The following is a 14,625-nucleotide window of genomic DNA, read 5'->3' as shown; positions in this document are numbered from 1 at the left end:
TGTGTTCTTAAAAAAGAAAAAAAAAAAAAAGTCCAAAAAACTGGCAGAAGGAAACCCCTTCCGTTGAGCGCACAGGCTTGCCTCCTTGGGTGACGCCGCACCTCTGTCCTCGCACGTCGGGGCGCTGCAGTGGCGCGCGTGCCCCTCCCCACCACCGCGCCGACACTGCCCCTGGCGGTGACTCACGCCGGGCATCCTTTAAATACGGGGAGGGCCCGGCGAGCCGCACTCATGCAGCAGCCGTGAGCCGTCCCACGTCCTCCTCTCTGGCTCCCTCTGGTTGACGGCGGCCGGGCGGGCGCTGTGCTGCTGGTAAGTAGGAGGGCTGGCCTCCTGCCTCCTCCCTCCCTCCCACCGGCCTGGAAGGACCCGGCTAGCCTCCCCCTCCTTTTTTGCTGACCCCGCTCCCCCGGGAAGAGCGTCCAGAAGGGGCAGGGCTGGCGCGGTGCCTGGGGATGCTCTCAGAACGCGGCCGGTGGAGCCTGCGCTGGAGGGGCACGTGGCCGAGCTCACGCTGCCCAGGTGCCTGGGGCCACAGCCCCTCTCTGCGGATCCCTGACCAGCCTCTTACTCTTTTTGTCCTGACCCGTCCTGGATGTCGACCTGGGACGCTGAGAAGATGTTTTAGACCGGCAAAAAGTTGACTTTGAAAGTTGACTGAATATCACACCAGTTACCCACCGAGTTTACCTCTTTCGGGATACTAGCTCCACTGGGAGAAGAGTTTCTCTTTTTAAGATCCAGGTTATCTGAACCCAAGTCCTCTTCCCCAGCACTTACTATGGTGGCCACCAGCAGCCTGTCCTGTATTTGGGTCTGTTGAGGACCAATGGGGGTATCCCAGGTGACAGAGCTATCCTCTTTTCATAGACTGACTTCTAGTTGCTACAAAAGTGGCTTCAGCAGATGTGCTGGCGCCTGGTTTGGATTTCCAATTTGGAATTCAGCTGTGGACTCAGGGTTTTCCAGATTCTAAGTTTGTGTGTGGCTTAGGCGACTTCATTCTGGCAGCTTTCCCCTCTTGCCTTGGCCACTAATGGCTTTGGGTAGGGAGAGTCAGGGCTGGAGATGGATTTGTGATGAGGCTGGTTTGCATTTAAAATTGTGACTGTTGTACCTTTACCAGATTCTCTGCTCAAATGTAGAGGCAGGAGCGGGGCCAAGGAACCACCTGTGGAAAACCAGAACTTTTCTAGAGCTTCCCACCGTGCCAAGTGTGAGAGAGCCAGTCTACCTCCAGGGCCAAATGTGTGACCTCAGGGCAGGCTGCGACTCTCTCTTGGATGACACATCTCTCAGACTAAAGGTGCTAGATGCCTGTCTGTCACGCTCTGGCTTCTCCTTTAGGATTATATCACCATAGCAACCGGTGTTGGTGCCACTGGCTCTGTAATTTAGAAATTCTGTAATGGCTGTCACTTCTAATACTTTGAATCGATTGAACATCTGGGGTACATTCAGGGCCAGACAGTCCTATTTGCCTGTGGTCTTGAGTCAGCTGGGCGGGCTCTGCAGGGATGAGACAAGAATGTGAGAGAGGTCGGGGTGCGGGGAAGGCTTCTGAACAGACCCTGCAGAAAGTCAGGGCACGGAAGGCTCTCCCAGGGCTGGGGACACTACCTGGGCTTGCTCAGTAAATGGAGGGGGGGCGGGGCTGCCAGTGGAAGTAGATCCAGATGTGGAGAAATAAGGAGAGCTGGGAGAGAAGCTGTTCCAGCTCGGTCCTGCCAGCAAACACTCCCGGGGCTGTGACTACACGTGGCAGTTTTCCTCCCTAAATCCTGACCGCGAAAGACTGACGGCAGCTTCTGGTTTCACTGCCTCCCTGGGCTTTGGGGACACAGGATTTAGGAACTTCTGTCAAGATGCTTTGATGAGGGGCTGGTCCATTTTATCTAAGTTGGGCCCCCCAGGTGTTACCCTGAGAAGGGGGCTGTAGCCCATGGCTTTTAAAATAAAAGCCCCAAGTGGAAGCGTCCCCCTGCTCGGTTGGCAAGTTTGTCAGTATGTCCCGCCACTTCTGCCAAGCTAATTACAGCCTTGCTCTGGCCTCTGCCAGAAGCCCTACCTCCCCTAACCCCAGGGCTGGAAAGGACTTGTTTCCTCGTACTCATTTCCTTTTCTAAACAAATGGACTGAACTTTGACCTTGATGGGCCGTGAGAGATGGGGTCAGTGACTGAGCCAGGCGGCGGATAAGCGTGTGGCTGCTCTTCCCTTGGGGCTCCAGGATGTGTCTGGGGTGGAGCCCTGAGCCGGGCTGTGCGTTGAGATGATGGGATCACCCCCTTCCGGTTGAACAACCTCTTCTGTTCTTCCATCCACTCCTCCAAGCCACTCAGGTGAAACTGAGCAAACACGAGCATCAGAGCAGCCTTGAGGAAGAACATCCCTCAAACCATGCAGCCTGGGAGTTGGGAGAGGCACTTGACCTTGACTAATCATGCTGGGCAGCTGGAGGGTGGATTGTAGATGAGCCTGAGATCATTTTAGAATGGAGGGAGAGAAGCCACCTCTTCCCCGCATCCAGGCACAGCTGGACACGTGGTTGACGAGGTCCTAAAGCCTCATGGTAAGGTTCAGGGGGGTCACCAAGCTCTGTGGTTAGGTAGAGCCCTGATCTGGGTGTCTGGAATCTTCCACTGACTGTGTGAGCCCAGGCAAGGCCCCTCCTCCCTCTGGGCCCCTTAGTTTTCCCATCTACAAAATGACCAGATGGTTTGACCAGATGGGCTCAAAAGGCCTTGGCATCTCTGATGCCCTGGGCTCTAAGTTCTGCTTCTGGGAGCAGCCTCTACTGCTGGGTTCAACTTAGCACAGACCCCAGATTTCTGACAGGGACGGAGAAAGGGCCACTGAAGGAGATATCGACAGAGGGGGCTGGACCCTGTCTATGGCCCGACCTTCAGCCTCCCCAATCCAGGGTTCAGTCTCTCTGTCTTGGCAGTAAATGACATAGGTCAGGAGCATGGGGTCCCAGCTGGTCTAGGCCTCAAGTGGTGCTTCCGACTGCGGGCTGTGGGACCCTGCATCAGAGTCACTTGGGGAGTTTGTTAAATGTGCAGGGTCCTGGGCCGTTCCCCCTACCCCCCAGACCTAGGGATCAGGAGCTCTGTGGGTGGAGCCTCCAGAGATTCTGATCTTACTCAGCAAGATGAACAATAATTGTAAGTAACATTAATCGGGTGCTCATTTTGGGCCAAGAACAAGCCTAAGTGCTTTACATGCATTAACTCGTATAATCCTCATCACTGCAGTGCTGTGAGTTCGGTTCTACTAAGCGAGTTTCCCAGGCACTTCCAGGCGACATTTATGTACTGATCTGGGGAACACAGTGGTTACCCCCTTCAAGAGAGACGGGGAGGTCAGGATACAGTGAGCCTCTCATTCAGACAGTGGCTTCAGACCCGCTGGACCGCGCAGAGAGGAGCGGCTTGATTGAGGCTGACGCCGGCTGTGTACAGAGGAGACAACACAGCCCCATGCCTGGCATCTCCCTCGGTGGACGGGGCAACGTCTCAACGCTGATGAGGCCATGTTTTGGGAGACCTCTGTGCGGGGAGGGCACAGGTCAGGGAGGGAGATTTCCTGTCTGGGCCTCAGTTTCCCCAGGTGCGCTGGGAGGGGCCCTCCCTGAGGTGCCCCTCTCAGCTCCCTGATCCATGAAATGGCTCTTGGCCATGTGAAGATGCGTCAGTTAACAAGTGGGATTGCCCTGCCTGGAAAACTTTTGAAGCAAGGTTCAAAGCAAGCAAGGGCCTGAAAAGATGGATACAATGTCCTCAAGCCTCCATGTGAAGGTGGCACTGCTGGTGGTTCCACGTGACCTATAGGGGATGGTGGGAATGGCGGGGCTTCAGGCCAAATCTCCTCTCTGTCTCTGGTAAGATATCAGAGCTGCCAAGGGCCCCTGGGAGTCTCTACAGTAGGGCAAACTGAGGTCTGGAGAATTTACCTAAACTCCACTGCAACTCAGAGTTAAGACAGAGTAGCACATCCGTCTCCGAGGTTCTTTCCAAAAGCTTTGCTCCATGGCATTGAAATAAGAAGGCGTCTCCTCCCAGGGAACCTCGTGTTTCGGGAATGTGATGATGGTATTAAACCCAAAAGTCCCAACCCACCAACCAACAAAGCTCAGGGCTTCGGGGCTAATTATGTGTTTGCCCATGAGTCATAGAGGCTGTTTTTGCTAGAGAGACCAGAGCCAGAGCGCCTGGTCCAAGCGCTTCCACTCCTGGGGAGGGACCACGTCAGAGTGCCCAGGTGAGCTGTCTGTCTGTCCTTCCGTGTGTCTGCGGGCTCAGTGAATTCCCTGGGCCAGCGACAGACGCGACGCTGCCCCCTCCTCCCAGGACAGGGGCTGGACCAAGTCGCTGCAGTGACTAAGGACGCGTTTGGCTGCCTGGAGGAGGAGGGTGTAATTAGGGCAGCTTTGTGGGTCTTTAACTGGTGTTTGTCACGGCTGCCAAGCGGCACAGGGCAGCGTGGATTATTAGTCCACTGCGTGCTGGGCTCCTGAGGGCCTCAGGCTGCCGCGGACGCCGGCCACACTTGCTGGAAATCCAAGGGCCCGGCTGGTTGTCCACCCTGCTCCTGCGGCCCCGCCCTCCCCTGAGGGCTCTGCAGCTGGGTTTGGGGTAGGCTCCCTGGAGGTCCTTTGCAGCAGTCAGTGCCAGCCGTGGCGGTAACAAGTGCCGGAAAGTAGGAAAGCAGTGCGTGTGGTGCTGGAGTGGGCTCTGCAGACACGAGGATTCATAAAAGAGAAAATCTGCAAATTCTTGCAATGTTCGTTAAGCTGAGTGTGGTTCGTTTTAAACAACAGTGGCTCTGTTCCCATAAGGGAGTTATCTTTTTCCTCCTCTTCCCAAGCCATGAGGCACCACCCCCGGCCATGGGCCCTTCCTGGGGCTGGCTTGATGCCGCCTCCCCAGCTGGGGAGTGCAAACTCAGAGAGGTCTGAGATGGGTCTTCAGAGGGTTCCTTGGCCCACACCCTCATTTATAGATGGGGAGACTAGACAGAGACTGCCCTGGGCTTTTCAGGTGATGGGCACTTTAATTTAGTACCTAATACTTGGGCTACAACACCGTTTTGAAGCATCCTGGGCATAGGAGTGTACATAGAAATTAAGTGCTAGATGGCTTATCACCAGGAGTGATGCTTCACCTTTTGTCAGTCAGTCCAGGGGGTAGATCTCTCTCACACATATATCAAGGGGATGGGCAAACACCCACAGCTGTCTGCGTGGACCCCCTGGGAGCACAGGCACAATTGTCCTGGTTGATGGATCTCATATCCTTGCCCTGGGACTCAGCCTTAGAATCCTATCGTCTTGGTGATGGACAGCTGTCATCTAGTCCAATACTCTACCAGGTGTAGAATCTTCTCTCCAGCTTCCTTACCATGTTTCTGCTTAGTTTCTGCTTGAACACTTTCAGGGATGGGGAGCTTACTGCCTTATGAGGTTGTCCATTCTGATTCAGACAAGCTGTCTTTGGTGATGAACTAAAATGCACGACCCCATAGCTTCTGTGTACTAGTTTCGACCTCGAGAGCCACACTAAGGCTGTTTTCTTTATCCCAGGGCAGCCCTTCACGTACACCAAGAAAGTGCTTGCAGGCTTATCGCATCTTCTCTTCGTTCCGCTATTCATCCACAGTTCCTTCAATGGATGCTCAGATGGTCTGGTTTCTGCATCCCCTCACCATCCTCTTACTCTTCTCTAGAAGGCCTTCAATAGACCAGTTTGTCTTTGGCCTTCTTGCAGTTCAGGGTGAAACTGAGAACAGCACTATAGATGTGGACTGATGAGGGCAGTGTAGAGCAATACTATCACCTCCTTTGTTCCATACTTAATACTTCTATTAATGCAGTCTAAGATCACGTTAGCTTTTGTGAGCAGTCTTCTTTCTCTGCTACCATCAATAAAAAGCCCTAACATCTCAGGGTGGATGTTAAGTCACTTTTTCAGTGCCTCCTTTCTAAGCTGTTCATTTTCCGCTCTCAAGTTTTGGATCCAACATTTATCTATACAAGTTCATTCTTTCAGATGCGTCCATAGCTTAATCTGGCCCCCTTCCTTTGAATCTAGACTCCATTGTCAAGTTGTTATTTTTCTTTCATTTCTCCACAGTTCTACATACTTATTTGAGTCTTTGATGGAAGGTACAGCAGGTCAGGGCTTGGATGGGCTGTAACTAGGGCAACAATCAAGGCCTGGGTGGGTGGGGGTTGAACTTGGGTTCTGTCCTCAGAGTAAGCTTGTTGGGGGCAGGGGAGGGGTGCATTGAGTTGAGGCCAGGTTGGGAAGCCTGGATTATTCTGAGTTATGGGCCAGACTCAGGACTCCGTGAGTTCAGGGGAACAAAGAAAGGCCAGAGAAATACCTTCTCCACCCAGCCAGTTTATGCCTTATAGGCCATCATTTGAAATTCCTTCTTCTGACTCAGGACTTCTGCTCATTAAAAGGACAGACACTGCCGTAACACTCACAGTTCTCATCCAGGAATCTGGAGATGCTGGCTTTAAGCTCTGAGCCTCAGCTTCCCTGCTTCCTGCATTCCCCCAAAGTGATGGGCATGCATGAACAGCAGTTCTTAACCCTTTGGGAGTTAGAGACCCCTTTGAATCTCGGATGGAAGTTACAGACGTTCTACACATACACAGAAATCCATAGTCCCTTGACTAAGAATGCCAAGATTAAAAGCACCTTGAGGCCTTCCTGCCTCCAAGAGTCTACAAGGGCCATGTCGTAGGGGAGCTTGGCACTTGCTCACACGTTTGCACAGAACACCCTCACAGCCTTTCTTCAACTTGCTCCTCACAACGGCCTCAGGAGGGGGCAGAGGTTATCACTCTCACTTCACAGATGAGGAAGCTGAGCCTGGAGGCCCCACGCTTCATTCGAGTCAAACAGCTGATCTGTGGTCCTTAAATATTCACGTAGGGCCCAGTCCCCATGCCCCCCATCTCCACTTTCTATTTGTATGGACCTGATCTCAAACACCAAACCTTCCGTGACTTTGACTCCATTCCCAGATCAGCACCATGTCTGCGGGAGCGTCTGGGCCTACCAACGTTCAGCTCAAAGTACATCCTAAGTTTTCTGGGACTTACTCAAGGCCACCCAATGTTTCTTTTGGAAACTGGGACTGGTACCCAGAAGGCGGACCCCAGACGTTCGGCCGACCCACAGCAGCCCCTTCCAGAGAGACAGGAAGTGGTGTGGATAGTTTCCTTTTATTGGGAAGGTGGTTTGGATTAAACCTAGATGAAGCCCCTGTGCAAGGGTTAACACAGGGGCAGGTTGGTGGTGGTGGCGATGGGGCAGTGCTGGTCGGTGTGCGGCGGGGCCCAGGGAGAGGGCAGGCTGAGCTTCCCTGCCGTCTTTTCCACCCGGTCGCAGTGTGGCCCTGCTCTGCTGGCTTCTGCTGCTCCTCCCCACAGGCGTTCATGTCTGTGGCCTCCGCATCTTCCCCCAGGTTCAGGCCCTGTTTATTTGCTCTCGTTTCCTATCTTTTCCTCCTGAGGAAGCCACGTTCAACTAGCAAGTCCAGGTGCTCTGAGAGACACAGAGATGGATAAGATACTGCCCCTGACTTAAGGAACTCACAGGGACGGGACACGAACATCCCTGCCCTTGCAAAGCCTGTTGACTAGTGAAGGAGACGGACGGGGACACAGTGAATGCCATGTGTGGCTGCTGTGGCTTAGGCCATAATGGAAGTTGGGGAAATCACCTGCACGGGAGGGTAACTGAAGCTGACTCATGGAATCCTGGAAAGCTTCCTAGGGGTGACTGGCTGTGAGCTAGACTTAGAAGTGTGGGGAAGATTTGGATGAGGATGACGAGCCCTCCAAGTGGGGCGAATTGCTTGGGCAAAGGCATGGAAATAGGAAGGCCTGGGGGAAAACGAAGAGGCTGCAGACCAGACCACAGGTAGCATGAGATGGGTATGTGGTGATGGGGTTCAAAGGCAAGCCAGTGTTTGGCACCCAACGTTGACGCTGGCTTAAAAACAGCTGAAGCGTCAGTGAGGCGGTCCTGACTCGTGCCCTTTCTCTCCTTGCAGAGGCCATGCCGCTGAGACATTATCTCCTTTTGCTGGTGGGCTGCCAAGCCTGGGCCGTGGGCTGGGCCTACCATGGCTGCCCTAGAGAGTGCACCTGCTCCAGGGCCTCCCAGGTGGAGTGCACGGGGGCGCGCATCATGGTGGTACCCACCCCGCTGCCCTGGAACGCCATGAGCCTGCAGATCCTCAACACGCACATCACCGAGCTCAACGAATCCCCGTTCCTCAACATCTCGGCCCTGATCGCCCTGCGGATTGAGAAGAATGAGCTGTCCCACATCGCGCCCAGTGCCTTCCGTAATCTGGGCTCGCTGCGCTACCTCAGCCTCGCCAACAACAAGCTTCAGGTTCTGCCCGTCAGCCTCTTCCAGGGCCTGGACAACCTAGAGTCACTCCTCTTGTCCAGCAACCAGCTGGTGCAGATCCAGCCGACTCACTTCACCCACTTCAGCAACCTCAAGGAACTGCAGCTGCACGGCAACCACCTGGAATTTATCCCCGACGGAGTCTTCGACCACCTGGTGGGCCTCATCAAGCTCAATCTGGGCAAGAATAGCCTCACCCACCTCTCACCCAGGGTCTTCCAGCACCTGAGCAACCTCCAGGTCCTCCGGCTGTATGAGAACAGGATTTCAGACCTCCCCATGGGCTGTTTTGACGGGCTTGGCAACCTCCAGGAGCTGGCCCTGCAGCAGAACCAGATTAGTATGCTGTCTCCTGGCCTCTTCCACAACAACCGTAACCTCCAGAAGCTCTACCTGTCCAACAACCACATCTCCCAGCTGCCCTCCGGCATCTTCATGCAGCTGCCCCAGCTCAACCGGCTCACGCTGTTCGGGAATTCCCTGAAGGAGCTCTCTCCGGGCATCTTTGGACCCATGCACAACCTGCGTGAGCTTTGGCTCTATGACAACCACATCACCTCCCTCCCGGACAATGTCTTCAGCAGCCTCCGCCAGTTGCAGGTCCTGGGCCTCAGCCACAATCAGATCAGCTACATCTCTCCGGATGCCTTCAATGGGCTGGTGGAGATGCGGGAGCTGTCCCTCCACACCAATGCGCTGCAGGAGCTGGACGGGACTGTCTTCCGCATGTTGGCCAATCTGCAGAACATCTCCCTGCAGAACAACCGCCTCAGACAGCTGCCAGGCAATATCTTCGCCAACGCCAATGCCCTCATGACCATCCAGCTGCAGAACAACCAGCTGGAGAACCTGCCCTTGGGCGTCTTCGATCACCTGGGGAAGCTGTGTGAGCTGCGGCTCTATGACAACCCCTGGAGGTGTGACTCAGACATCCTTCCGCTCCACAATTGGCTCCTACTCAACAAGGCCAGGCTGGGGACAGACACGCTCCCGGTGTGTTTCAGCCCAGCCAGTGTCCGAGGCCAGTCCCTCATCATCATCGACGTCAATGTTGTTGTCTCCAGTGTCCAGGGTCCAGTGGTGCCCACCCAACCAAAGACACCCAGCTACTCTGACACCACCTGCATCTCCTCCACCACTGAATTCGCCAGCACTACGCAGGACTACACCAGTCTGACCACCATCGGGACCATCGATAACCGTGAGACACGGGACACAACCCCTACCCAGAGCGGGCTGGCCATTGCTGCCATTGTGATCGGCATCATTGCCCTGGCCTGCTCCCTGGCTGCCTGCATCTGCTGCTGCTGCTGCAAGAAGAGGAGCCATGCAGTCCTGATGCAGATGAAGGCACCCAACGAGTGTTAAGAGAGGCAGGCTGGAGCCAGGGCTGGGGAACGGCGGGACCCCAGAGGATCCGGGATTTCATTGTTCTGCCTCCACCCCTGGGTCCACAGAGCCATCCCCTGCTCCCCCTCTCTCCGGTCCCCGAGAGAAAGGTGCCCCCACCTTTTCCTGACCTGCCTGGTTCTCCTGTAGAAGAGGCTCTTGCAGAGCCTTCTTACCAACAGGGAGACCTAACCCACTGTGGCAAAAACCCTGCGGTGTTCCCAATTCACATCCCTGGGCTTCTCTCAAGAAAGCCCCTCCTCTAAAGCCTCACCAGCGCTCCTCCAAACACCACCTTCCCTGTGTCTGCACCCCTGCCAACCTCTATAGACGCAATTATTACACACCTGCCACTTTGTGGGACTAGTTCTCCACTGGGACAGCCCCGCTCCCAAGTATTATGTAAGTTGATTCCCCTTCTTTGCTCCTCTTGTTTGTGACATGGCTCTACCCTGTCCCCTCAATGAAAGGTCTCCCTTCACTTCCTACTCCTGAAGGCAAGGTGACTTCTCTCCTCGAAGAAGGCTTCAAACCGTTTAGCTATCTCTTAAGAAGTGCCAAGTGCCCTGGCTTTCAGGATGCTATGAAAGAGAGAAGCGAAAAATGAGGCTGCTCAGGTCCTGGAGGCCGGACTATCATCAGCATCTCTTGTGATTTTTATCTGGAAAAGGAAGAAAGGCACCGGTGCAACAAGTTTAGCCGCTTAGAGAATGATATTTCTGAACTGCAAACTTTGCTTTGAAAATTTTAGTCCTTTAAGGAATAAAATCATGTAGAATTTCTCACCCCCCCAAAAAAACTTGAAAATCAGCTTATTGGTACTGGATGGAGAAAGCAACTTGGTGCCTGGGGGTCCTTGTGTTCACCCCCAGGATTCTTCTCTTTTAACTTTTTATGGAAGTGTAATATGCGTACAGAAAAGCAGGAGCATGATAGTGTATAGTTTGATGGATTTTCACAAACTTTACACACCTGTGTAATCAGCACCCAAATCAAGAAACGAGACATCGCCAGGATCCTCCATCCTGAGCTTTTACTGGAGAAGACTGGGGCTTGTGGAGGTGGCATGAACTTACCTGGGAACTGGCTCCCCATGGGTCAGGATGAGCCCCTCACTGTTCTCCACCTGCAGCCAGCCCTTGCAAAGGCCCAGCTGCCAGGGTTGGAGGAGAAGATGTAGGTACACTCTGGCCTGGATGGGAAATTGTATTAAATCCCAGACCTTGAAGCACCAGGCTTGGCCAGGTCAGAGGCATCTCAACTAGAGAGGCCCATGCAACCACACACTCTACCCTGCCAGCAAGCTGTCTGTTGCTCATTGGAGGCTCTTCTGCCTGGGCCTTTTATGGGCATGATATGCCTGTATCTGTTTTTAATTTTCACTCTCCATTTGGGAAAGTGAAATAGCTCAGAGATGAGATCCTTTAATTGGACAGCCAAGTGTAATGGAACCCAGCAATCCCTCTGGTTGTGGTAAAATTCTCCATCGACATTACGGTCAGCTAGACACTGAACTTCAGCATCCTCATCCACAGCAGGCAACATGGGTACACAGATAGGTCACACTGGGTCAGGGCCCTCTGTGGAGCCTCTCCCTGCCTGTGGTCTGGTTACAAGAGTTGAGTTGTTTGGTCCAGAGTTGCAGTCACATGAATACCTGCCCTCGCCATCCTTCCTGCTACATATATATTCACACTGGTAAAGAAAGTACACTCAGGACAATGCATGTCTTTCTCTGGACAACTGGTATACCAGTTTAGAAGTAGAAACAGTGAAATGGAGAATTTCAGGTGTCTGTGTCTGCCCAGGAAAGAGCTGCATCCAACACTACAGGGATTTGGAAATCTGCGATCAATCCTGACTGGCCTTTACTAGTTCCCTCTGCCCCACGAGACAAATAAGAAATCCCCTTGGGCCTTAACAGCATGATGCTGAAAGGTCCCAACAAAACGAGTGTGTAAGAACTTGTGCATTTTGTAGCTTTTCACTCTCTGTCACAGGGAATCTGGGAGAGATGGGGCCTGTTAAGGCAAAAGACATAGTATCCCCAAGGTAAATTTGGGTCTCCAAAATGTTTTCAAATTATTTATAGCACCTGGCGGACATGTATCAAGGCTTGCCAGGGTCCAAAAGGATGTGAGTCCAGAACTTGGGTCATGGGCATCATTCCACTGATGGTGGCCTGCCATATTGATCCTGGGGCCCAAAGGGGCAGCTTGGCTTGGTCTCCTCCAGACAGGAAGCATGGTTTGGCACTGCATTCCTCAAGATGCTCCTTGTAAGTAGGCTCCAATGTCTCCTTGTGCAAGGGTACAAGTGGGCCAGAGATGGCAGAGAGGTGAGGAAGGAGTCCTCTTCATCCAGTGTGTACTGCCAAGCTGAACCCAGAACCCCTGGGTATTGATGGCATTGGCCATGCCCTTGGAATATCTTCCTCACTGGCCCAGGATATCACACGTGTCTCCAGGCCAAAGGCTGGCCTGAGGGCGGCTGTCCTCAGATGACTCCCCAGAGGAGCACCCTGGGTGGGGGTGGTGGACCCTTTACCTGACCTTCTGAGCTTGCCTGTTCCTTTCTCCCACCAGAGTGGACTGGAAGAGCCATTGGGCCTCCTCTTCCTTGGCAGGCGTTTTGGTCTTTCTGAACCACGTTGTCTGGTCAGGGAGCTGCCAGAGAATGTGGGTGGAGTTTCCTTTCCAACAGGATGATGCATTTGCTCACTTCTTGGGGCTGGAGTGAGCTGCTTGGTCCCCCAAAAGTTGAGTTCACTTTCTCCCTTTGCTCACTGGCCTCTAGTTCCCCTTGCCAGTACTCCATTTGGAGTGGAGGGTCAATGTTGGAGGAAAGATAATAAAAGCCCGCTAGAACCCCTGTTTTTCAAAAATGCTTACTGTGCATGGATACCCTTCAAAGCACTTAAGAGCCATTTTCTTTTTAACCCTCACAGCACCCCTGCGCATGAGTAGTACATGTGAGAGGGTCTAAAACCACTTGTCTTCCGCAACATCATTCGATAGGCTGTGGGTTTACCTTCTCTCTTTAAGCTTTGTACAAGACCTCATGGCCTGTCCTGGGCTTTCATCGTTAAACCAAGGAAAACGGGGGTCACTGTCCTGTTGCTCCGCAGTCTTAGCCATTGGAACCTCACCTGCTACTGTGTGGATCCAAAGCTTTGTGAATACAGGAAAAAATTAAACTCCTCCACCAGTTAAAGAAAAACTGGCTTCTCTCAAGGGAACTGTTGGGCTGAGTGTATATTGTTCCTCCTCGTTAGAATTTAAAGGCACAACACCCTTCTCAGAACTCTTCCTGGGCAACAATACAATTGTCACAGATGTCTGTGTAGTGCAGTGATGGGAATCATTTCCAAACTCAGGAAGCTTGTGGCGAGCAGACAGCTAGAGACAACTAGATAACTAGAGTTGCTAAAGAGACACTGGAGGTAGCCCGGCCTTTAGCTATGAATCACTCAAAGAATTCAGCCTACAGATCCCACAGTCGGAACTGAATCGGGGCTGCTGGGGAGCCGGTGGTGGTGGTCTTGGGGAGCAGGTCTTCGCTGTGGTTCAGAGAGGCATGGGGCAGACACTCCTCCAGGCCAAACTCCTCCCAGTCTGAGCTCTCTCCTTGACCTAAGGAGAGATTGTTCTCACAAACCTGTTGCCTTCGTGCTGCCTTCAAAAGTAGATCAGTTTTGCCTGGCTTAAAGAATCACTGCAAATAGTCCCAGGTGCTTGGTGATGCATTTAGAGCTTTCTAGGCCCCCGAGGTTTTATAGAGTGTGAGCCCTGGTGGGCAAGGTTGGGGGTCTGTCTTTGCTGGATGCTGCTTGTAACAGATTTGGTGTGCAGAATCAGCAATAAATGGTATACACAAGACACGTGTGATACTGTGGGCGCCTTGGCTGGGGGATCTCACTGTTGATTCTACGCTTGTCGCACGAATGCAAGGCTGACCTGGACAGCCCCCCACAGAGACCAATTCCAGGCTGGGAAAGGTCTTTGGAAAGTGAGCGGGGACCAAAATGATGTCTATAGGTCACTGTGACCAGAAGGGGCCTTAAGAATAGGTTCAACCCATTTTATAGATGAAGAAAGTAAGATTGGGACAGGAAATGTCCCAATCTTATTTCCCCTAGTCACCTAGTGAACTAGTGGCTGAGCTTGCAAGACAACCAGGCTTCCAGACTCCCAGGCTGGAGTTTCTTCTGTGTCTCAGAAAGGCAGTGAAGTTCACTCAGCATTCATTAAAGTGCCTGCACGCATGCATGTGCGCACGCGCGCGCGCACACACACACACACACACACACACACACACACACACACACACACTCTTCACTTTGTTCTGAAGCCCCTGGATGAACACCTTCAGGGCTGTTCACTCCCTCCTCAAGCAACTGCTTTCATCCTTGGATAATCCCAGTGGTTAAAGCTTCTCTCTCCATATTGGGCCAAAATTCACCTCCCTATATCATTTCCTCCTCTTAACTCAGAAAGGGTTTACAAACTTAAATAAGCATTAAATAAAGAAACAAACACAAAAGGACAGCAAACCCACAACCCTCTTAGAACTTCTCCTGGCACTGAGAGCCCACTGGTGCGTGTGGCCGGCTGTCCAGCTGCGGTCAGTCTGGCCTTGCACTGGAGGGGATGTGGGTGTGCAGCCCCGATCCCAGTCCTCAGCCCAGAGCAACTTACTGGAAACTTTCTAGGGCCTAGTGGCTGCCCTTAGGGTCCTAAAGTTGCCAAGACCATAACCTTAGCTGGATTCTGGCCCCAACGTGGATCCGTCCATGGGAA

The 14,625-nt window shown here is 53.0% G+C and overlaps 1 protein-coding gene across 2 annotated transcripts; it reads left to right on the top strand.

Annotated features, from left to right (window-relative positions):
* The first annotated feature begins 233 nt into the window (after window positions 1-233).
* LRRC15 (leucine rich repeat containing 15) lies at window positions 234-13,704 on the top strand. Of its 2 annotated transcripts, none has more exons than XM_068546458.1 (2): window positions 234-312; window positions 8,073-13,704. In XM_068546458.1, the coding sequence occupies exon 2, from the start codon at window positions 8,078-8,080 to the stop codon at window positions 9,803-9,805; it is 1,728 nt and encodes a 575-aa protein (XP_068402559.1). In that variant the 5' UTR covers window positions 234-312; window positions 8,073-8,077; the 3' UTR covers window positions 9,806-13,704. The 2 variants fall into 2 exon arrangements, with proteins under 2 accessions (XP_068402559.1, XP_068402560.1); XM_068546459.1 differs by lacking the exon at window positions 234-312 and adding an exon at window positions 4,184-4,262.
* The last annotated feature ends 921 nt before the right edge of the window (window positions 13,705-14,625 follow it).

Source organism: Eschrichtius robustus, chromosome 6 (assembly GCF_028021215.1).
Source record: "Eschrichtius robustus isolate mEscRob2 chromosome 6, mEscRob2.pri, whole genome shotgun sequence".
Classification (NCBI taxonomy): domain Eukaryota; kingdom Metazoa; phylum Chordata; class Mammalia; order Artiodactyla; family Eschrichtiidae; genus Eschrichtius; species Eschrichtius robustus.
Note: the sequence above shows the minus strand (reverse complement) of the source record. Positions and strands in the feature narration are given on the sequence as shown.